The sequence below is a fragment of the Eulemur rufifrons genome, chromosome 19 (genome assembly GCF_041146395.1).
Source record: "Eulemur rufifrons isolate Redbay chromosome 19, OSU_ERuf_1, whole genome shotgun sequence".
Classification (NCBI taxonomy): Eukaryota; Metazoa; Chordata; class Mammalia; order Primates; family Lemuridae; genus Eulemur; species Eulemur rufifrons.
The window spans coordinates 39,123,812-39,149,200 of NC_091001.1; the positions used below are offsets into that span (position 1 = coordinate 39,123,812).

General features: G+C 37.9%; 1 protein-coding gene across 1 annotated transcript in view; it reads right to left on the reverse strand.

Annotated features, from left to right (window-relative positions):
• The window catches only part of IL1RL2 (interleukin 1 receptor like 2), a 45,027-nt gene that overhangs the window by 17,616 nt on the left and 2,022 nt on the right, over positions 1-25,389 (reverse strand). Inside the window, exons 4-6 of the mRNA XM_069493855.1 lie at positions 22,861-23,059; positions 13,828-13,987; positions 9,672-9,746 (exon numbers count right to left, since the gene is read on the reverse strand). Coding sequence (XP_069349956.1) covers positions 9,672-9,746; positions 13,828-13,987; positions 22,861-23,059 — 434 coding nt within the window. The remainder of the gene's footprint in view (positions 1-9,671; positions 9,747-13,827; positions 13,988-22,860; positions 23,060-25,389) is intronic.

Below are 25,389 nucleotides of genomic sequence, written 5' to 3' on the forward strand. Positions count from 1 at the left end.
TCCTTCCATTCCTAGTTTTATAAGTGTTTTTTTAAATAATTACTTCTTAATTCAATTTTTTAAAATAACTTTTCAGTATCTATTGAGGTAAGTGTATTATTTTTCTCCTTTAGACTAGCTGATGTAAAATAAAAGGATGAATTATCTAATACGAAACGACTTCATATTCCTAGAATTAGCTCAATTTAGTCACAATGTATTATCCTTTATGTATGAAGTCAACATCAATTCGCTAATAATTGGCTTAGAATTTCTTTGTTATAATGTCCTCTTTGGGCTTTAGCATCAAGGTTTTCCTGATCTAATAAAATGAATTAAGGACTTTCTCTTTTTCTGCTCTCTGAAATAATTAGTTTAATAATGATGTTATTTTTTTACTAAATATTAATATTTTGTAGAATGCACAAGTAAAACCAATTGGATCTGGAATTTTGTTTATAGGGAGATTTTGAATTTATTTAATAGTTATATGACTATTCTGAATTCTATATCTTGCGTCAGATTCTATGCTGATTTTTGTAAGAAATTTGTCCGTTTCTTTTTAATTATATTGCACTAAGTTTTTCAGAATATTCTTTTATGATCTTTTTTTTCAAATAAAATTTTTTTTCTTTAATGATCTTTTTCATGCCTACATGATCTATGGTGATGGCCCCTTTTTCCTTCAGTTTGTACCTTCTCTCTTAATCACTCATGGAGGGGTTTATCAATCATTCTTTTTTTGTGGTTTTGATGTGCATTTCCCTGATGATTAGTGATGTTGAACATTTTTTCTCCTGTTCATCATTTATATGTTTTCTTTTGAATAATGTCTATTAAGGTCCTTTGCCCATTTTTAATCAGGTTTTTTTTTTTTTTTTTTGCTGTTAAGTTATTTGAATTTCTTATATATTCTGATATTCTGGATTAACACTGGTCAGATGCATTGTCTGAAAATATTTTCTACCCTTATATAGATCATGTCTTCACTCTGTTGATTGTTTTCTTTGCTGTGCAGAACATTTTCAGTTTGATGTAATCCTCTGAACTAAAATAAAATCTTAATCTCCCCAGCTAACCAACTGTTGGCCAAGGGGTCCCCAGAAATACCCTAAAGTTGAGTTGCTGGCCATGAGAAAGAAAGTCAGACATGCCTCATCATGCCCTCCTCCCTTCTTGGACTTAGCAAGGCTAAGGCTATACAAGACAAAGCTTAAACCACACCTGTAGGCCATCAGTTTACTCAACAGATCACTTGAGTTTCTGTAAATGTCCAGTGGCTTGTCTCTGAATAAGAGACATTCTTGTCTTAAGTTAGAATGTTCCAAGCCTTTAGACAAAGCTTCATTGCTTTAACTAATTACAAATAAAAGAATTTTTAAACCTACCTGTAACCTATAAGCCCTCATTTGAGATCTCCTACCTTTTTGGGCCAAACCAATATACACCCTCCACATATTGACTTAGGGTCTTACGTGTAATTCCTGTCTCCAGGAATGTATAAAACCAAACTGTAACTCAGCTATTTTCTCAGGACCTCTTGAGGCATGTGCTCTGGGTGGGTCACAGATATTTGGCTCAGAATAAACCTCTTTAAATTATTTTACAGAGTTTGTTTTTTTTTCCATTAACAATCCCATTTGTCCATTTTTGGTTTTGTTATCTGTGCTTTTGCGGTCTTATCCAAAAATTTCTTTCACAGTCCAATGTCATGAAGCATTCCCCTATGTTTTCTTCTATTAATAGTAGTTTCACAGTTTCATGTTTTACATTTAAGTCTTTAATCCATTTTGAGTTGATTTTTGAATATGTTGAAAGATATGAGTGCAGTTTCATTTTTCTGCATGCGGACATCCAATTTTACCAGCACTATTTAATGAAGATACTGTTCTATCTTCAATGTGTGTTTTTGGCATTTTTGTCAAACATCAATTTGCCATACATGTGTAGATTTATTTCTCAGCTCTCTATTCTGTTCCATTGCTCTAGGTGTCTGCTTTTATGCCATTATCTTACAGCTTTGGTTACTATAGCTTTGCATTTTGAAGTCAGGTAATGTGATGCCTCCTTTATTGTTGTTGCTGTTGTCGTTGTTCCTCAAGATTGCTTAGGTGATTCAGGATCTTTTGTAGTTCCATGCAAATTTTGGGACTGTTTTCTATTTTGGTAAAATACGTCATTGGTATTTCAGTAGCGATTGCATTGAATTAGTAGATAGCTTTCTGTAATATGGACATTTTAAAAATATTAATTCTTCCAATTCATGAACATGGGATATCATCTCATTAATTTGTATACTCTTCAATTTCTTTCATCAATGTTTTATAGTTTTTGATGTAGAGATCTTTTATCTCTGGTTAAATTTATTCCTAGGTATCTTATATTTTTTGTAGCTATTGTAAATGAGATTGTTTTCTTAATTTCTTTTTCAGATAGTTTACTATTAACATATAGAAATGATTTTTGTACATTGATTTTGTACCCTGCAACCTTACTGAATTTGTTTATTAGTTCTCCAAACTTTTTGGTGGAGTTTTTAGAGTTTTCTGTATATAATTATATCATCTGCAAACAGGGACAATTTGACTTTCTCCTTTCCAATTTAGATGCCTTTTATTTCTTTCTCTTGCCTAATTGCTCTAGCTAGGACTTCCAGGACTATGTTGAATAGAAGTGATTAAAGTGGGCATCCTGGTTTTGTTCCAGATCCTAGAGGAAAAGCTTTCTACTTTTCCCCACTTAGTATAATATCAGCTGTGGGTCTGCCTTATATGGCCTTTGTTGTGTACATACCTACTATACCTAATTTGCTGAGAGTTTTTATCATGAAAGGATGTTGAATTTTGTCAAATGCTTTTTCTGCATCTACTGAAATGCTCATATGGTTTTTGTCCTTCTTTCTGTTAATGTGATATATCGCATCTGTTGCTTTTTGTATTTTAAACCATATTTGCATCCCTGGGATGAATCCCACTTGGTCACAGTCAATGATCTTTTTAATGTGCTGTAGAGTGGTTTGCTAGTATTTAGTTGAGGATTTTTGCGTCTGTGTTCATCAGGGACATTGGTCTGTAGTTTTCTTTATTCTTTGTCCTTATCTGGTGTTAGTTTCAGAGTAATGCTGGCCTCATAAAATAAGTTTGGAAGTATTTCCTCTTCCTCAATGTTTTGGAAAAATTTGAGAAGAATTTATATTAGTTCTTCTTATAATGTTTGGTAAAATTTATCAGTAAAGCCATCAGGTCCTGAGCTCTTCTTTGCTAAGAGACTTTTTATTACCGATTCAATTTCCCCACTCATTATTGGTCTGTTCAGATTTTCTATTTCTTCATAATTCAATCCTGGTAGATTGTGTCCAGGAATTTATCCATTTCTTCTAGGTTATCCAGTTTGTTGGCATATAGTTGTTCATAATAGTCTCTAATGATCTTTTTGTATTTCTGTGGTATCAATTGTAATGTCTCCTTTGTCTCTAATTTTATTTATTTTAGTGTTCACTCTTTTTTTCTTAGTCTAGCTAAAGGTTTGTCAATTTTGTTTATCTTTTTAAAAATCCAACCCTTCATTTCATTGATCTTTTGTATTTTTTTATAGTCTCCATTCTCTTTATTTCTGCTAATTCTGGGTTTAGTTTGAGCTTCTTTTTCCAGTTCCATGAGATGCTAGAAAACATTAGGTTGTTTGTTTTTAGAGTTTTCCCTTTTTTTGATGTAGGCATTTATTGCTATAAAGTTCCAGTTGTAAGAATTGCTTTTGCTGTATCACTTGGGTTTTGGAATGTTGTGCTTCCATTTTTGTTTGTCTCAAGAAATTTTTTAATTATCCTTTTAATTTGTTCATTGGCCCATTGCTTATTCAGGAGCATGTTGTCTAATTTCCATTATTTAAAAATTTCCAAAGTTCTCCCTGTTATTGATATCTAGTTTTATACCACTGTGGTCAGAAAAGATACTTGATATGATCTCTATCTTCTTAAATCAGTAGAGACTGGTTTTGCAGCCTAACATATTATCTCTCCCGGAGAATGTTCCATGTGTAGTTCAGAAACATGTGTATTCTTCAGCTGCTGGATGGAATGTTCTGTACATGTCTAGTAGGTCCATTTGGTCTAGAATACAGTTTAAATCCAATGTTTCTTTCTTAATTTTCTGTCTGGATGATCTGTCCATTGCTGAAAGTGGAGTGCTAAAGTCCCCTACTATTGTAGTATTGTATTCCATCTCTCTTTAGATCTAATAATGTTTGCTTTGTATTTGGATGCTCCAGTATTGGATGAATATATATTCACAATTGTTATATCCTCTTGCTGAATATTTACCTTTATCATTATATAATGACCATCTTTGTCTCTCATTACAGGTTTTAACTTGAAGTCTATTTTATCTGATACACGTATAGCTACTCCTGCTTGCTTTTGTTGTCCATTTGCATGGAATATCTTTTTTCATCCCTTCCCTTTCAGTCTATGTGTCCTAACAGGTAAAGTGAGTCTCTCCTAGACAGCATGTAGTTGTATCTTGATTATTTTATCCATTCAGCCACTCCATATCTTTTAATTGGAGAATTTAATCCATTTACATTCAAGGTTATTATTGATAGGTAAGGACTCACTCCTATCATTTTGTTAATGGTTTCCTGGTTGTTTATAGATCCTTTGTTCCTTTTCCTCTCTTATTGTTTATCTTTGTGGTTTGGTGGTTTTCTGTGGTGCTAAGTTTTGATTCCTTTCTCTTTCTCATTTGTGTGTCTGCTGTAATTTCTTTCTTTGTGGTTACAATGGGCTAATATAAAGAGTCTGGTAGTTATAATTAGACTATTTTAAACTGATGACAACTTAACTTTGGTCACCTGAAAGTAGTCTAGGCTCTTACCTTCCCCCCCCCCAACAATTTATATTTTTGTTGCCTTAATTTACATCTTTATATGTTTCTTAACAACCTAGTTGTATCTGTAGTTATTTTTTTACCATTTTAACCTTTAGATTTCATACTAGAAGTTTGAAAGATTTACATAGTACCATTACAGTATTGGAGTATTCTGAGTTTAATTATGAATTTACCTGTACTAGTGGTTTTTATACTTCCATATATTTTCATAATAGTTATTATCATCCTTTCACTTCTAGTTGTAGCACTCATTTGAGCATTTTTTGTAAGGGTGGCCTAGTAGTGATGAATTCTCTCAGTTTTTGCTTGTGTGGGATGGACATTTTTTCTTTCAGCACTTTGAATATATTATTCCAGCCTCTGCTGGCCTGCAAGGTTTCTGCTGAGAAATCTGCTGATGCTCTAATGGACATTCCCTAATATGTGACTTGATTTTCTTTTCTTGCTGCTTTTAGAAATCTCTTTTTTGTCAAATTTTAACAGTTTTATTTTAATGTGCCTTGGAGAGGATCTTTTGGGGAGAACTTTCTAAAGTTGAATCTATTTGGGGATCATTAATATTCCTGAATCTGAATGTCCATATCTTTCCCAAGACTTGAGAAGTTTCAGCTATTTTTTTTTTATTAAATATGTTTTCTGTTTCTTTCTCCATCTCTTCTCCCTTCTGAATATCCATAATGCAAACATTTGATCATTTAATGTTACCCCATATCTGTTGTAGGCCTTCTTCATTCTTTCTTATTCTTATTTCTCTTTTTTCTTCTACTTGGGTTATTTCAAAAGACCTGTCTTCCATTTCAGAAAATCTTTCTTCTGCTTGATCTAGTCTGTTGTTGAAGCTCTCAATTGTATTTTTAATTTCATTCATTGATTTCTTAAGCTCAGATTATGCTTTGGTTCTTTTTAATAATATATATCTCTTTGTTGAACTTCTCATTCAGATTATGAATTATTTTTCTGATTTCATTAAATTGTTTATCTATATTCTCTTATATCTCACTGGGTTTCCTTAAGATCATTATTTTGAATTTCTTTTCAGGTATTTAGTAAATTTTATTTTCTTTGGGGTCTGTTATTGGAGAATTATTGTGTTTCCTTTGGAGGTATTATGTTTCTTCTTTTTTCATGTTTCTTGTGTCTCTATGTTGATAATTTGCACATGTGGTACAACAGAAACCTCTTCCAAATTTATGGAGTAGTTTTTTCAGGGAAAGACTTTTTCATGTAGATGCATCCTAGGTGTCAGTTAGGTGGGTGTGTTGGCCTTAGTTCTGGGAAAACATAGTAGTGTAGTCTTCATACAGTTTCTTCAGCTATAGTCCATATTTGTAATATTAATATCTTCAAGTGCCTCAGTGGCCTAGGCTGCAGGAGTTTGTGCTGGCAATGGCATAGCTTTGCATGGAACTAGGCCACCAGGCTGGTTCTCAGGCTGAGGGTGTGCCTGCATGGCAGGTCCACTGGCTTGGGGATGGCCTTACCAAGGGCAGGACCACTGGCTAGTTCTCAGGCCCAGGTTGTGCATGCATAGTGGGTCTTTTGCACAGGGACAGTGTAGGGCTGCCTGTTCCTTGGGTGAACAGGGCACCACGTGGACTGGGGCACTGGCATTTGTAGCCATTTCATTGGGTCCAGTCTGTGAGTAACCACGGTTGTGGGGCTGCAGCCCCCTGCATGAACATGGTAGGATGCTAGTAGAGCCTTAGGGATGGAGAGAGGCAGTGGCTACTGGCCCCCAGAACACAATGCACTCCAGCAGTGGCTGTGGTTTCAAATGGTGCCATGCTGTAGTAGCAGGGGTCACAGGCAGCCTAGGTGTGCGCAAGGTGAGATCCTCCTCTGTAGCAATGCAACTGTATGAACTTTAGGCAACTTCCCAAACCAGGCTCAGGGCTTGTGAGGATTGCAGGATTCTCCTGTAGCAAAGACTGCAGATGTATGTGGCAGTAATAGAGGCTGCTGGGAGCCTCCTGTTTACCTTTTTCCCACAAGAGAAGTTCCTCCTGGCTCCAAGCCAATCCTGGTAGGGGAGACAGAATGGCAGAGGCAGGGCATTTCACTCTCCTCTCTATATGGCTATCCTAGGCTTCTGTGCCCACAGGGATTCCACCATCCCCTTGCTATAATCCAGTGCTCTTCTTCAGACACTCCAGTCAAAATGTAGCTGTTTATTTACTGGTTTGGCCCTTTCTTGTGGGGGAGATGAGTGCCAGGTAGCTCCAGTCAGCCATCTTGTCAACATCTATCTTTGTAACTTAACATACCTTAATTACTTACAAGAAAAGGTCTCTGTTTATTTCTTTTATTCAATTTTTTCTTGGCCAACTCTTTCCAGCATTTTTGACATAAACTTTAGAAATGCTTTGACAAGTTTCAGGACATTCAGTAAAATTTAATTGGTATTGTACTAAGCTTGTATATTAATCTAGTAGAAATAGCATTTTTAGCACTGAGTGTTCCCATTCAGGAACACCGTAAGAAATTACTCTAAAGCATGTCTTCTTTTATGTTCTACCTTAAAAGATTGCATTTTTTTAATGTAGGCAAGTTTTTCAAATTTCTTATTCAGTTATTCCTTAACATTTTGTTATTTTTACTGAAATTACAAATGTCATTTTCCCCAATTACATAATATATACTATTTCAGGCATGTAAAAATGCTATTAGCTTTGAAAGTTCATTTTTTCTTAAAATAAACTTAATGAATAATTGCTAGTAATTATAGATTTTAGATAACTTTCTTAAAATTTCTAAGTAGATATCCATAGGTCATTTTTTAAAAAACTATATGTTTATCTTACTCCTTCCAAGATTTACATCTTTGTCTTTTAATTGTCTAAATACATTGCTAGAATTTCCAAAGACAGGAGTAGGGACCAAAGTCAATTAAGAGAGATAAAACTTGTCTTTCTAGGTGTTTATGAATTCCACAAGAGTAGTCACAGGGTGAATAATATGTAGACAAGTAGCCTTTATTATGGACATTATAATTTCCTGTAAAGTTTAAGATAACTCTCCTTAAAACATATGGGTCTAGAGCCTTTTAAACAGATTTTATCTTCTTACCATTTGTTGTTTTATAATCTTTCACATTTCTAAATTTTTATTTGGGTTTCTCTGCATTTGGGGGATTAGATTTGCTGGAAGTTATCTATCTTCTTCTCCCTGCCCTACCTCAACTCTTTAATCCCTAACCAACTCTGGGACATATCATCCTGTTTGGTTCTTTCTTTTAATAAATTTGTCATTTTCTACATTTATTTTTGTTGTTTAGTTACTCTTGTTTATAGAGTTAAATGGTTAGTTTACGTATTTTAATTCTTTCTATACTAATTGTTAATAACAATGATATTTAAAGATATAAACTTGTTTAGAGTGCAACAATGGTCAAAAGCCATAAAGTTTGATATGAAGTATTTTCACTACCATTATTTTCTAAATATCCTATAACTATGGCTTTGGCTTAATCTCTAACCAAGAAAGCAAATAATTATGAGATGGATTATTTGTTGTTTACATTTTTAAAATTTTTTAAAAAAATTTTTTGACAAGTAATAACTGTATGTATTTATGGGGTACAGTGTAATGTTTTGATATATGTTTACATTGTAGAATAATTAAATCAAGCTAATTAGCAAATCCATCACCTCACATATTTAAGGAGTGAGACTATTTTCATTGTTTTGCTTTTGTTATAAATTTCTAGATTTATTGCATTGTGATTGTAGCATGTGATCTATGCCACAATTTCCTCTTTTGGACTCTAAGTTTTTCATAGATGTGAGAGTGCGCTATCTATTAAATGCATTACTCTTATTATGTTACGCAAACCATTTAGATTCTCATTTGCCTAGTAAATGTCTCAAAGCCTGAGTATATTAAAATCTCCCATTGTAATTGAAACAATTACATTGTCTTATTATATTTGACTTGTATTTCTGAGACTTTTAGCATTATAGATTTTGATGCACTGCTATTAGACACATAAAACATTGTATTTTGAGAAGTGTTATAATTTTTATTAGTATAAAATTATTTAAATTGTCATTTGATTTTTTGGTCTCAAAAGACATATTATCAGATTGAAAGTTTAATATTGCCAACCTAATTTTTGCATTAATTTTTGCAAGTGATGCCTTGCTTATTCATTTATTTTTAATCTTTTAGTTCATGCATTTTTAGATATGTGTCTTTTGAGAAAAGCATGTAATTTGATTTTAATATTTGTCTCAATCTGAATATTTGTATTTTAATGAGGACTTTGTTTAATTTGATTTTTTCATAAGTTACTCAACATATTTATTTTACTAGTGATTACCTTTAAGTTTTAAAAAATAATTTCAGCCCCTTTTTCTCTACTTACATCACAAACTGAGAAAGAGGCAATTTTGTTGATCTTTTCTTATGTAAGTTAAGGAATATAACAGGATAATTTCCCCTACTCCTTTCATATACTTTCCAGCATGAGCTACTATAATCCAAAATTCCTGATCAACATTATTTAGTGTAGTTTTATATCATTTATTGTCTTTTTCAGGAACTATTTTTACATTTTTATTGCCCATGCATAAAGAAGTTTATAATAAAGCTCACTGCCAGACCTCTGATACCACAACTTCCCCAGGCTTCAGCTCTCTTGCTTTCCATTTTGATGCCTCTCCCGATGAGCTCAGGTATATCCAAAGCTGGAAACTGGATGTGTATGGGATTTATCTTCACCCTTGAAATTCAAAATAGTCACTAGAATACGTATACAAAATGAGCTGTGCCCTTGGTGATTTCAATAGTTTCAATGACTTTACTCACCAGGCTGTACTTCAATTGAATTATTTTTTGGATAAATGATTTTAGGGATATTTCCTCCATATCCGATTCTTTCTGCTAAGAAATCATATCCAAAGGAAATAGCATTAGAATCACATATGATACCTTCCCAAGTACTTTAATGCAATAGCATGAAGCACAGCAGAGCAGACCATCCATAAACATTGGCTGAGAAAAAACAAAACCCACAGTGTGACAAAATATCAGTCCATAAATACATATTTTTCAAACAGAAATAATTGAATTGCTAAAAAACAAACAAAACAAAACTAGAAGCTTAGCTATCAAGAGTGTTCACTTTGGCCATTATATTTTGGTATAAGTATAAATGCTGAGGTTGTATAATAAAATCTCACTACCTAATAATCCAAACACACTTTGCAAGCAGTGGCTAAAAGCAAAGGTCTGGCCGAGGTCCTAGCTTGAGAGAAATATTAACCCTATAGTTTTATCTTCAGTTCCACTCCCCCATCCTCCAACTCTGCATTTCCATATTCTTTTGCACCCTTTCTCCTTCTGTTATTCTTCCTACTCTTTCACCCTAACACCACACTTTACGATCATCTCCCTGTATTGACTCTCTGTCTCTTAGTCTTTCTCCCTTCTTCCCTTTGCCATTTGTCTATCAAAATTTAGCAATCACTTAAATGTCCCATATTCCTCCTATATATCTGTGATGGAACATGGAAAAGTTATAAGAGGGAAGCTAGGAAAAAGGCAAAAACGCATGTCTTTTATGATAGCAATAAAAATTATACATTCTACAAACTATTCACATTCAGCATGTCCCAAACAAAAGTTGCCCCCAGCTAGTTAAGGCACCATCACCACTAGATCACACTCATGTAAAATCTGGAATTCATTCTAGACAACAGCTTTTCTCTCATTTTTTTCAACTTACCAATCATCAAGTCCAACTACTGTTACCTCCTGACACTTCTCAGTCTGTGCCTCCTCCTTCACTTCTAAGCCCTCTGTTGTCTAATCTCTATTCTTTTCCTAAGCAATCTCATTGACACCCACCTCTTCAATTATCATCTGAAGGCTAATGACTTTGAAGGTCCTACCCCCAGGCCTTCCTCTAAGCTCCAGACCCATAGAAGCCATGGCCTGCCCTGCACCTCCACATGGGTATCCAAAGGGACCTCATACTCAGCCTACCAATGACCAAACTCATGGTCTCACTCCTAAATCTCATTTTCCTCCAGAGCTATCTTATTTCACTGACAGCATCACCGTCCAGTCTACTGCATATGCCAAAAGGCCTGGCTGGCTTACCTGACCTTGCCATACCCACCCCCCCATCCCCCCCACATTCAATCCAACACTAAGACCTGTGTATTTTACCTCCTATGATGCCTTGAACCCATCCACATCTCTCCATCTTCAACACAACCATTCTATTAATAACTGTGCTTATGTGATGTCTCACCTGCCCTTCCACACCACCCTCCTAACCACTCTTCCTTTTCTATACGGATCATTCTGTACACAGCAGCCAGTCTGCAGTTTCAAAAACGAAAATCATGTCATGCTCCTCCCCTGTTTTCAATCAGTCTGGCTGCTTGCCATTGTTCTTAGAATAAAATCCACACTACTCACTGTGGATTGCAGGTTCCTACCTGATCCTGGCTCCTGAGTACTTCTCCAACCTCATCACCTACCATGATCTCCCTCACTCAGCATCACTCCAGCCCAACAGGCCTGCTTTCCATCCTTCAGACACACCACGGTCCCTTTTGTTCCAGGGACCTTCATATTTGCTCCTCCCTCAGTTTGTAAAAGTCTCGCACACCCCATCACGGGAGTAATGCTTCCTGACTACCAGCATCATCATTATCAGAAAGCCTTCCCCAAGCCACTGCCTTCTCAACAGGCTCTTGTCTGCTTGATCTCACATTTTCCTTTCCTTCATTGCTTGAATCTCCCCAGTAATTACGCATCTCATTAGTGGATTATCTGATTAATCTGTGCCTCCCCTCCCTCTCAGCCTTCAAGCTTTATCAGAGCTGTGGTCATGGCTGTTTTCCTCAACATCACGTTCTCTCTGCCTAGCCCAGGACCTGGCCTTGTTAGGTGCTCAGCAAAGAATTATTAAGTGATCACCTGGAGGAGAAATCTCCCACCACCTCCTCCCAAGGTCAGACTACCAGCACTCTTCTGATATTGCGGCAGCCTCCTAAGTGGTCTCCAGGCCTCAGGCCCCTCTTCAGCTCTAGCTTCCAACCATTTCAAGACTGCTCTCTCCCATCACAAATGCAGCCCCGAAACTCTGCACTTGCACCGTGCACAGGCCCTTCTGCAGCCGAGTGGTAGAGCCTATATTGTAAGCAGCCCCCTTGACCTTGCCCCTGTCTAACCCTATGGCCTCTGCTCCCAGCACTCCTCATTCACACTTACACATGCTCTGATGAAAGCGGTGCTAGAGTCAACATGAACCACGATGTTTCATACTTCCACTACTGTTCCCTCTGCCTAGAGACCCCTCCCGACTCTTCCTTACTTTTATAAATCCTATTCATCCTTCAAAATTCAGCTGAGAACTCATTTCCTCTCGGAAGCCTTCCCAAACCATTTGCTTGTTGTGCCTGTGGCTCTTTCTGATTCTTTTCCTGTTCCCCAGACACTGTCTATAACTCCATCCTTAGCACATAATATTAAAATGATCCGTCTACATCTCTAGATTCTCTCCCACCAGGAGGAGGGTTTCTCAATAGAAGAAACAATGCTTTTCATTTTTGAATTATCAGGGTCTAATATAATCTTTGACATATTGCAGATTATAGATAAATGTTTATTGAACGTGAAATACAGACTATTGGACTCAGCAACTTCTCAAGGGATTCTTCATTTTACCTTAGCCATTTCATCTTTCAAAAAATTCCCTCAGCTACCAATGTAAACTTAAGCATTATTTAGCCAGTCTTTCAGCTAATAAACAGATCTGTGCCTAGAGCTAGGTGCCAGGGATTCAATCATGAACGTGAGGAAGGTGCCTATTTTCAGAGAGATAACAGCAGAAAAACCAAGAGCATGAAAATCATAAAATCTTATGCAATTGATCTTCTTAATTGGGAAAATTAAAGTTGAAGACCACCCAAAAAGCATTTAAATCAAGCAAGTAATTGCAGCAAAGAACACTGGAGGACTAGAGAGGAAAGACTCTCTAGAAGAACAGCTGGAAGACAGGAAGCTGCCGGACTCTAGGGAATGAGGGACCCTCCTGCAGAGGCAGCCGAGAGCCACCCCTGCGGGACACTCCCCCAGGGAGCCACACCATCAAGTCAGAACTCACTCTCCCCCAGTACTTTGAAAACAGAAATTAGTGACAAATATGAAGGTCTAAGTCAAAGAAATATCCCGCCTCTAGTTCTTTCCATCTAGATGAGTAAATATTAAAAACAATTCTCTACTAACGGAAGAGCCAAAGGCACCATAATAGGAATTCCTTGCCCAGTGTATTGAGAAAGACAAACGCTGGCCTGGACACTGAAGGCCCCAGCTCTGGCCTCGTTTCTGACACTAACAGCTTTGTGAACTGTGGTAAGTCGCTCCCCTCCTGGGGAGCCTCTATTAAAGGAGTGGCTTGAGCTAAACTATTTTTAGAGTTTTTTCTACGCCTAAGATTCTACTTCCAGATCTCCAGGGCATATGTTGAAGAGCGCTGGCTGCCCTGAGTTGAGAACTGAAACCCCGTGAGCAGCAGGCTATCCTGGGACCACATCCAGAGACCGGGAACTCTGCAGCGCTCGAGGCAGGCGAGGCCACGGCTGCAATGGCCCATGGAGGTATCCACAGTGAAGGCTGGAAGGATGAGAGTAATGGGAATCACGTCTACCATTTTCTGAGCACCTGTGCTTTGTCAGGCACCCCAGTAGCTACTCTGATCTCATTTAATTTCACAAAGAAGCCCAGAGTTTTGAGTGTTTTGTTTCTTCAGATGAGAGAAGTAAGATACTTACAGCATCTTCCCTCACACTTCCTTCCTGCTGTTCTCATGGTGACAGGTTTGAGAGCCTGCTCACCTCACCATCAGGAAAACCAAGCTCCAGAATCACTTCCACCCGAAGACCAAAGCCTCAAGGCAGCTCCCACAAAGCCAAGAGGAAGACAAGGTGACAGATACAAGCACACTTACTGGTGTTCACAGTGATGCCATTTAAAACCGTGTACTCTTTCCCCATGTGTGTCAGTCTGGCTTGACATGCATAGCTCCCTCTGTCCTCTGCCGAGACATTGTTCACCGAAAGCTTGATTCCCAAAGGAGTGAACCGCTCTCCTTTGATTTCTTTACAGTCCTAAATACAAAAAAATAAAAAAAAACCCGAAAAACAAAATTCAATTCAATGAGTATTTGGGGATACTAGTTGCATTTCTCTTAGCACCATCCTATGTGGTCCCTAGGACTTGACTTACGTAAGTTACAATCTAAGCAGAAGACAATAGATAGGTAGGTAGGTAGAAAGACAAGATAGATGGATATATACACAAAACAAGAATTCCTTGCCCAGTTTTTATGCATGTGTGTGTATATGTAGATAGCTAGACAGATGATTCATCAATATAGGATAGATAGATACAATGTCCAGAAGATTTGACAAAGAATATTTTACATGCTAAAATGAGTGATACAAACATCAAGTCTAATAGGAGTTGGGAGGAGAGAGGCCTAAGTAGACCAGAAGGAAGACTTCACAGAGGAATGTTGGGCCTGGGTCATAAAGGATTTGTGCAGGAGGACATGAGCAGGTCAGAATGTCCTCTACCTGCAGGGGCCCGTGGCCCTTATTGGACTCCCATCTAATGGACCCACTCCCCTTTGTCAAGACTGCAAGCCCAGGTGAATAATGACTGCTTCTACTGTGTTACAGGCCCAATCACATCTTCTCCACGCATCAGGGGTTAGACTTGATAGAAATCTAAAATAACTCTTCACCAACATCCTATTAGAACAATAGTCAAAAAATGCCAGCCAGACTTACAGAAAGCAGATATCACATCACTTCTCCTGTCCCCCTCTGGCTCCACCGCATCAACAAGGACACAGTTGCACACCCACCCAACTTGAAGATAGTCAGTCTCAGGAAGGCCTTTCTCTTGAAATTGTCAGCAACCACCCAGAGGGCAAGCCTCACCACTCCTCTGCCCTGTCCTAGGCTCACATTCTCATCCTAATCGCCACTTCTTTCATCTTCTGGGCCCACTTCTGAACTCACTCTCAAACATATTCTTCATCCTTCAGGAAGCTCCATGTCTCAGAGTGACTGCTGAGCTAATTGAGTCCATTCATTCATTCAGGCATTTGAGTTCCTGCTCTTTGCTAGCACTGGGAGAGGCCTGGCCATGCAGGATTTAGATGCAGTCCCTGTCCTTAGGAAGCTAAGATCTAATAGATCTGTGGGCCCCAATACCTGGGCCACAGACTGGTACCGGTTCACAGCCTGTTCGGGACTGGGCTGCAGAGCTCCCTACCCACCCCCTGCGCCCCATCCATGGAAAAATTGTCTTCCATGAAACCAATGCCTGGTGCCAAAAAGGTTGGGGACAACTGTAATAGATAAAACAAACATGTAAACCCCTAATTAAATAAAGATTTAATTGCCTAAATATTGAGCTCTCTCCTTACTTAGCCACAGTTCAGAGTTACATTTCATTCTCAATCCCTGCAAGAATGTGAATAGCTCTGCCTTACAGGGTGAAACTCGCTAAATAATGCCAGAATGAGCATTTGTTCATTTACAATGTGGAATATGACTTCCTAGAAGTCTTACATTATCTCCCTGTAAACAGCTGATATGGGAAACCAAATTATAATCAGATAGTTACTTACCAAACAGAATGGAAATTACTGATCAGAGTCAGATGGGTGAAGGCATCAGACTCTAATAGTGTGATGTCTCCTTCTTTAGGGTATGGACAAGCACAAATTTTGAGACTTTGGACTTTGGAAACCTCTTCCCTGCACAGTTTTCCCTGGATAGTCCCTGGTGAGGCACAGTCTCTGGGCCTCCTTTTCTATGATTCTGTTGTTGAGCAGTCCCCTTTCTGTTGGACTCATTCTTTTCTTGCAAGATATACAAATATTAACCATATTAAAGTTTAACCTTGACAGCTGAGGGCCACTCTGTCCCTTTACAGTAAGTAACTTGGATTGCCTCTATTCTGACCCACTGGAGCATTATTTTAGAGTTTAAGCTCTCAGCAAGCTTTGATTTTTATTTTAAAATTTGGGGATGATATCTCACTAACAAGATTTAAAATTAAAATATGAATCATAATAGTAGCCAACAATTTGAGTGCCTTTTATATTCCAGGTGCCAGGAAGAACACCCCTGACCCAGCAACTAGTGTTTCAGAGACACAAAGCAGCCCCAAGCTTTCTGGCTCAGAGGGGGTAGGTGCAGGAGAGCGATGGGGGTAAAACTGGTGAGGCAGTCGGAGCCCAGCCTTAGAAAACCGTGAAGAGGAGATGAACATCTGAAGCTTTTAGAGCAAGAGAATAAGATGATCAGATTTGCTTTTGAGAATGATCCTTCCAGTTTCTGTGTGTAGGACTAAAGTGGGAGCAATCCAAAAGACCAAGAAGCAATTGGAAATGCTATTTTCCATAATCTGAGGCTAAATAGAGCCTGAACTAAGGCAAGAGCATGGGGATAGCAAGAAGGGTACAAAAACCCAATGATTTTAAGCAGTTCCAATCCACAGAATTTAGTGACAAATTTGGGATATGGAGAAGGAACAGGACTTCTATGATCTAAGCTTGGGTATGCAAAGATGTTGTTCAGTAGGAGAGGGAAGGCAAAGAAAACACAGAAAAATGATCAGATTTGGGGTAAGATAAAAAGTAGCTCTCAACATGGTGAATGAGGTGAGTTGTGGGGTGAAGAATGTCTAAGTAGAATGAATGTATATTAGGCTGCTCGACAATAGATTCTGGAGGTTGGGAGAAAGATCAAGGTGGGAGAGAGACGGGAGGCACCTGTAGATAGATGGTTCTATAAATCTTCCATTTGGATGTAAGTGAAGTAAGAACAAAAGATGACCGTGGCTGAAACCATGGGAGCCCCAAAATATAAGACCCAAATATAGAGGATGAGAATCCAGTTATGATTACTAAAAAGGGCCAGAAATAAAATAAAATAAGATAGAGACAAAGAATAAGTCTGGGAAGGGAATGAGGAGAGAGTTCCCAGCTGACGGGAGTACCCAGCAGTGGTGAATGTCACCAGGAGATCACACTCAAGATTGAAAATGAATGTTAGTTTGGCAACTGAAGAGCCATATGTAACCTCAGCAAGTACAGATTAAGCACAATGGTGGGGGCGAAAACCATTGCAATGGGGAGTAATTTGGGATTGGAATAAAAAACAAATTGGAAACATTACTGCCTTTCCAAGTATGGATACTTCACCATCTAGAAAAATATGATGGATATGGTGGGCAGATACCCTCCATGGTGAGCCATTTTATCCTGCAGAGACTATCAAGCTATTATTTTTTTTAAAAAAATCTGAATAGATTTTTAAATACCAAATCTTTTCCAGAAGCCCTTCAATTTCAAGGACTGCCTTGATGCCTCTCAGTTTTCAATTCTCCCAGATATAGCCTGGACTTACCCAGAACCCTTGTCTCAAAATTTTTAAAATCAAGTATACTCTTTCTGATTATAATTTTCTATTATTCCAGCTCTTTCATTTCTTTATTTTAACTAAATAACAATATCTAATATTTATTTATTTATCAGGTGCTTATCATGTACCAATGCTTAGTGGATAGATTGATGTCATTTAATCCTCAAAACAATGCTTTGAGGCCAACTCTCTTAGTCTGGATTTAATAGCAGAAAACAAAAAAACATTCTGGCTATTTTTATGCAGAAAAGGATGCTGCAGAACTAGCTCACCAGGAGAGCTGCGGCCTCCACCACGACACCCAAGCGGGAATGCAACCCAAACTACACCACCTGCAATTCAGAGACCAGGAGTTGCCACTTAGGCTACTCGAGCACACAGTTCATGCCACATCAGGAAGAGCCACCCCAACAAAGAACCCGGAAGGCTCAGCTCCCACAAAGCTGGAGTCTGGACCCTGGAACACGGATGCAGAAATGTCCATGTCCCCAGGACTGTGCTTTCTAGTAAAAAAGGCAGGAAGATTCACCAGCCTCACCTTTCAGCAAAGCCAGCTGGAGACACTGAATCATATCCAGAACCTTAGCTGTAGGCGATTCTGGAAAATATAGGGTAGTTTGGTGGTTTTGTTCTTGTTTTTTGTTTTTGTTTTTGTTTTTGTTTTTAGCTTGATAGCTTCTACAGGATAATAAGGCTCACCATGGGTAGTTTCTGCCCACTATATCCACCATATTTTTCTATCTGAACTTTCTATCCATCCAACCCACTTTTCTATCTTAACTGCAATCAGCCCACCCCACTCTTCCACTTCTCCCAATTATCCTTCCTACCCATCCTGGACTCACGTGCCCATCACTTCAATCACTCCCTTCCCAATACCTCGCCTCCATGTCCCTCTGTCCTTCCAGCACATCCACCCTGCAAAACCCCTGTCCTGATGGATCCCTTCATCCCTCCTTCCACACCCACAACCAGGTGAGTGCAATAGGGGACAGGAGATAATCAGAGGAATGGGTATCTTGGGACCACAAAAAATTCATGGGCTTTAGCTTAGAAAATTCTTTGCCTTTCCTTCAATTCTCTCCTTCACCTATTCACCTACATCACTCTTCCAAATTTCCCCCATAACATCTCCCTACAATTACTGGAGAAAACAGGCGCCATCAGACATGCGTCCTCCACTTCCTCTTCTCCTTTTCCCTCATTTTTTCAGTTCTGCTTCATACACTCTTAAACAAGCCCCAACTCTTAACTGAATTTCTACACTAGCCCACGTGACCAACATGCCACCATTCCCAAGCCCTTCCAGTGTACTCACTACAGTGGCCACAGAGGGACTTTTCTCAAATGTCAATTTGATCATGTCATTCTCTTGGGGTAGCATTCACTCCTGAAATATCTTAGGTGGGAAAAGGCTATGTTTCAATTCACATACAAGACCTCTAGTTCCCAGCGTCACCTAGCCCCACGGCCACTTGTGCCTGAAGCTCTCACCCAAACACAGTCTCTGTCTCACCTAATACCTCTGCACATGCTGATGTCCTCTAATTACCCACCTTCCTTACTGCCCCACCTGCTTAATTGCTGTTCATTCTTCAAGCACAGTTCAACAGTTGCCTTTTCCAGGAAGCATTTCCTCAGACACTCCCAGGGTCTGGTTTAATTTTCCTCTCTTTGTATTCACCGCAGGCGATAATAAAAGTTGATTTGTGTGCCTCCTCTGGTCAATTGTAACTTCTCTGACGACAAAGACTCTTGCTCATTATTGCATCCCAACGCTAGACATGGCACCAGGAAGATAACAGGATCCAAGTACCTGGAGGATTGATCCCTGGAGGATCTCTCATTTTACAGATGAGAACACGAGGCCCAAGAAGTGATACAAAGTCTGAGAACAAGCTAGTGGCAAAAATAGAACCACAACTGGGGTCGGGTCCCTGAATCTGAGCTGGTGAGACAGATCTCTCCTCCGCAGACTGCTTGCCTCCTGGCCTCCTCCTGCCTTCTCAAGCCCAGGGGTTGTTTTTAAGATAAAGATGCCTGAGCCCCACCCATGGGTGATCTGTTTCAGTTAGTAGAGGGTGAGGCCAAACATCTGAGTTTTTAAAGGGTCCATAGGATAGAATTTGATGCCCACTCAGGATTGTTAATCACAGCTCTGAGTCCACCTCCAGGTTCTACAGAAATAGAAATTAGAATGGCCAAGACAACATTTAGGAAAAAGAAAAAACAGAGGACTTATACAAAACTCACAAGACTTATCTAATGCCATAATAATTAACAAGGATAAACAATAGGATAGTGCAATGCTACAGAGAGTTCGACTTAAATTAGAGGTGGCATGTAAAGCAACGTGGAAAAGACAGGTAAACTATAAATCTGTACAGAAGAAAATTAAATTTGACCCTACCTAACACTATGTTAATAGAAAAAGAAAAAAATCAAAACTTTTAGAAGATAATATAGAAAAATATCTTGTTACCTTGGGGCAGAAAAAGATTTTTAAACAAGTCACAGAAAGTACTAATCACAAAGGAAAAATTATTGCATTAGACTACATTAAAATTAGAAAGTTTAAGACCCCATTATGAGAGTAAAAAGGCAAGCCACTGTCTAGAAAGACATAGTCGCAACACTTTTAACTATTACTAATATCTAGACATATAAAGCACTACTACAAATCAATAATAAATAGATGAAACAAGAGGCTAGCAAACTATCCATGGGCCAAATCTGGCTCACTGCCTATTTTTGTAAATAATATGTTACTGGAATACAACCACACCCATTCATTTCCATATTGTCTACAATTGCTTTTGCGCCACCAAAATAGCTGAGTATTAAAACAGAAACCATCTGGCTTTTGATGCCTAAAATATTTACTATTTGGCCCATTATAGAAAAATCTGGGGTACCCCTGGACAAAACAACCAAATAGAGAAGTAGACCAGATACTTTCACAAGCACTCCACAGACAAAATTACACACAGACATGTGCACACACACAACATACAATGGCCACTAGACAAACTTTGAGGAGATCAACTTTATCATTTATCAGGGAAATTGTTAACTGGAGACACAAAATGAGAGACAATTACTCAGTCAATCTAATGGCAAGAATTACAAAGACTAATAATACCATGTGTTGTCAGATATAGGAACAGAAATAATATTATAGACCTCTGCTGGAACTGTAAATTGGCACACCAGTTTGGAAAATGCTTTGGCATTTTCTACTAACTTTGAACATATTCCTTATGACCCAACTATTTCACTCTTATATAAAATACTTTACAAAAACTGCATTTATGAGCGAACCAAGCATATAAGAATATTCATATCAACTTTATTTCTAATATTCAAAAACTGGAAATAACTGGAGTCAGATAATAACAATAATAATGAAATACTATACAGCCATGAAAAGGGATGAACTCTAGCCACCTACAACAGCATAAGTGATTCTCACTGGTTTGCTATTGAGCCAAAGAAGCTAGACATAAAATACGACATATAATATTATTCAAATTAAATAAAGTTGAAAAACTGGCAAATCTAATCTATGACAGTGTTAAATCGGGGGAGTGGTTATATTTGGGGACTAGGGAGGCATAGTTTTTGCAAGAGGTGGGCCTTAAGTGGTGCTAGTAATGTTTTCTTTCTTGACCTTGATGTGAGGGGGTAATTAAAAGGGGTATTCACTTTCTGATAATCCATCAAGCTCATCCACTTATGATTGGTGTATTTTTATTTATTTATTTTTTTGTACAGATGAGTTCTCACTATATTATCCAGGCTAGTCTTGAACTCCTGGCCTGCAGCAATCCTCCCGCCTCAGCCTCCCTAAGTGCTGGGATCACAGGCGTGAGCCACTGCACTTGGCCAGATTGATGCATTCTATATGTATGTTATACTTCAATGAAATGGGGTTTTTTAAATGCATGCCAAATTTAGTACCCAGGGTAGATAAATATATAAAATCTCCTATAAGTCAGCAAAGAAATGGCAGGAAAAAAAAGAAAAAGAAATATGGCAAAAGATTTAAGTACGCAGTTCAGAAGAAGATTCAAAAATGGACAATAAACATATTTTAAAAAGTGGTAAATCTCACTAATAATTAAGAAAAAACAAAGTAAAACAACAATAAGGCACATTTCATACCACCAAATTTTAAAAACTCAAAGTCTTACAATACAATGTCTACAAAAGGTTTTAGGAAATCTATAATACTCATGGTGAGAGTATAAACCAATAAAAACTTTTGTAAAGCAATCTGGAAACCTCAATAAAGTTGCATACTTTACTCATATTCATGCCCTACAAATTAGCAATTCTAGGGCTAATAGTCATGTACCCTAGAAAAATTACACTGACAAATGTATATTACAAGACAGCTATAAGGACTTTCATTTCCACATTCCTTGCGGAAGAGGAAAATCAAAGAACCTAAATGAACATGAAACACAAAATAGAGAGGATCAACAAAGCAAAAACTTTGCATTTTGAAAACAGTAATAGCACTGACAAATTTCTGATGAAACTAATCAAGTAACTATGTGTGTGTGTGAGAGAGAGAGAGAGAAGGAGAGAGAGAGAGAGAAACAGAGAAAGACAACAAATAATGACTACAGGTGAAACTTACCAGAGAAGCAGACATTAAAAGAGATGAGATAATAAACAATTTGCCAGCATATATGAAACTTTTAATGAAATAGGCAATTTCCTAGAAAACAAAATCTTACCAAAACTGGCTTAAGAGAAAGTAAGAAATTTGTATAATCCTATCACTATTAAAGACATTGACTCAATAGGTGAAAACCTTCTCATAAAGAAAATTAATGACCCAGATGGTTATGCCGGCAAGTGCTAATCAGCAGTTAGGGAAAACTAATTCCAATCTCAGATAACTAGCCTGTGCTCCTCCACACCAAGGATCACAACTTCTATGTCAGCATATGCCAACGCAGTCAAGAAAAGAGAACATTTGAAGGTGAAAACACAGGTGCAGAAAGATGAACTCAAGATGCTTTGTTTTCATAAAAAAGAAAAGGCTAGACTATATATATTTTTATTTTCTTGTATAGCATGATGCCAGAATAATAGCGAGGAAATAATAATGGCAACCACCTGTTGGGAAAGTGTGATGGGCCCACGGCAAATATGGAACAGGAAAAACATTTTCCAGGGGGTGACATAATAATTTGTGATTATTAAACCGTATGCAGGTAGTACCCATTCAAACAAACAAATTAATTAATGTTAGAAAAAAAAGAATAGCCACGGACAGCCTAAAAACAAAGACAACTGGGAGAGGTGGTGGATCCAAATAATAAAATATTCCAAAGCTACAATAACCAAATATTTTAAAATAAATAATTAGCAGGATAACATTGTCAATACCTACTAGCTAACAAATCTATCTTAGGCACACAAATCTCTTTACCAATTCTGCCTTAAAAGATACAACTTAACCTAGAAAAAACAAGTGGGTTTTAACGAAGAGAAGGGAAAATATCAATAGGAGAATTTTTTTTTACCTTATACCATTTTATTGGATACAAAACACAACTCCTCGGGAAGTTCAGATGACATGTAAGACTGTCATCATTTCCAACTTGTAGTATTTGTTTGTACTCGTCTGATAAACTTGGTAGACCGTGTCCGTAAGTGTCATTACACCAATACTTTTTATGAACAGTTAGGTTTACATGTATTCTGTGACAGCTGTCTCTACCCCTGCAAGAAAGGTTGAAACCTCATAAATTCTTAAACAATCACAAAATCAAATGATTTAGCTCAGCTTCAAATCTTCTCAAGTAATTTTGAAGGCACTGTGCAAACCCTCTGTATCCAACAAAACAATATGCATCTCAAAAATCATTTATTACAAAAGGACCAATGGTATTTATACAGCGGAGAGACTGGACAGCACCTTGACCAAGTGATCAGAACGAACATCACTGACCAGGGGCATGGACGTCATGTGCCTCTGAGAAGGACACATGCACTTCCCTAGCACTCCAGCCAAAAAGGCACAGCCTGGACCCAGTCAGGAAGAAACACCTGGCAAACCCCAGAGCAGGATATAATATAAAATAATAGACTGTACTCCTTAAAAATGTCAATGTCATGAAAAACAAAGACTAGGAAACTGTTCCAGATTAAAAGAAATTAAAGATTTATGGCAACCGAATGCAACACTTGATCCTGGATTAGTCCCTCTACTGAAAGGAATGAAAACAGTTATCAAGGTCCTCAAGGGGACAGTTGACAAGATTAGAATATAGACTATAGATTAAAGTATTATATGATGGTTAAATTTTCTGAATTTGATAACCATACTATGATTATTTAAGAAATACATAAATATACATAGAAAGGAAATAAGAAATATACATTGAAATACTAAGGGGTAAAAGGGTATGATGCATATAACTTAAATGGTTTAAAAAGTGGTTTAGGAAAAATACATATACATATATATGGTGAGGAAGAAAATTATAAGGTGAATGTGAGAAAATGTTCTTAAAAATGAAGAATCTACACTAGGCAGCATAATCACAAAGAACACAGATGCTGGAAGCTAACTACGTTTTGATTCCTGGTCTTGCCATTTATCAGCTGGATGACTTTTGTCAAGTTACTTAACCTCTCTGTGCCTCAGTTTTTTCATCTGTAAAATGCGGATATAATCAAATCTACCTTCTAGGGTGTTAAGGATCAAATGAACCTGGCACACAGTCCTATATTGTATAAGAGTTTGTTAAATGCATTGAATAAATAAATCCCTTGATAAAAGAAAAATGAAGAATCTAGACAAAGGGCAGACAGGAGTTCTTGATACTATTCTTTCAAATTTTACTTAAATTTGAAATTATTTCAAAGTAAAAATATACAGTTTACTGAATATGTATCACATCTGGATGTTAACAATCTGGGGGAATTCATGTTCATTTTCTTCCATGACAGAAAGGTGTCTTTGTTTAATTTCCATGAAAGATTATTTTTCCTTATGTCACAGCTCCCAGATTTAAATATTTTAAATCTAGCTCTGAAATCCAGATGAATTTGTGTGATGTATGATCTTCAAGTCTAGTTAATAATTCACCTCCTAGGTTAAAATGGGAGAGCAGACTTCCACAACCCCTCAACGGTGACCTCTTAATGAGCAAGGCTGCAGAAAGGAGCCAGGCAAACAAAGCTAATGACCACTTCCACTGTGCACCACCCAGTAAGTAATTTTGTACCATGAGTCTGTCGGGTGTACGGAAATGAGGAACCTGGCATGGAACAGAGTGGGAAATGGGCCGTCCTGGGACACAGAAAGGGGCCAGCAAATCCTACCGCAGGATCAAAACAAAACAGGGGGAGTGGAGCACCTACTGGACACATGATCTCAGTTCGTTTCCACCCCAACCCTGTCAGGCCGGTATCGTTTCCATTTTGCAGACAAGAAAACCAAGGCTCAGAGAGATCAAATAATTTGTTAAGGTCACAAAAGTTAGTATGGAAGTCACAAAATTGTGACCCTCAGACCAAATTTAGTCTACAGATGTGTTTTATTCAAGCCCTACAAAGCATTACAAATTGAAGTTACACACACACACACACACAAATTCTAATTTCCAGGTTCCCTGGAATCAGAAGATGGTCTTGAGCTGAATAAACAGCTACCTTTGATGGGGTGCAGGCTTTTCAGCTGCCACCATCCCCACAAGGCCTGTGTCACACATTTATATTTCTTCCCAGCACAGGGCCTTGGGTGGGCTTTGGAACATACCCCATGCTTACCAACTGCTAAATCTCTGCCTTGCCCAGATTCCTTATGAAAAGGGCTGAACGGAGGTGTATTCCTATCTGGATGTGCTACCTGTCACAAAAACTTCTGGCATTATGAGAAAGATGGCAGCAATGATGTAGGGACAAACATGCCTTGTGGGCCCAAGGCACCATTGCAATCGGAAAAGATGCATATCATGTTTCAAAAATGATTTAAAAACCTGTTTTAAAATGTATTCACTGAAAATTATCTTTTAGCAATTTAAAAGAGTTTTCCAAAAAGGATT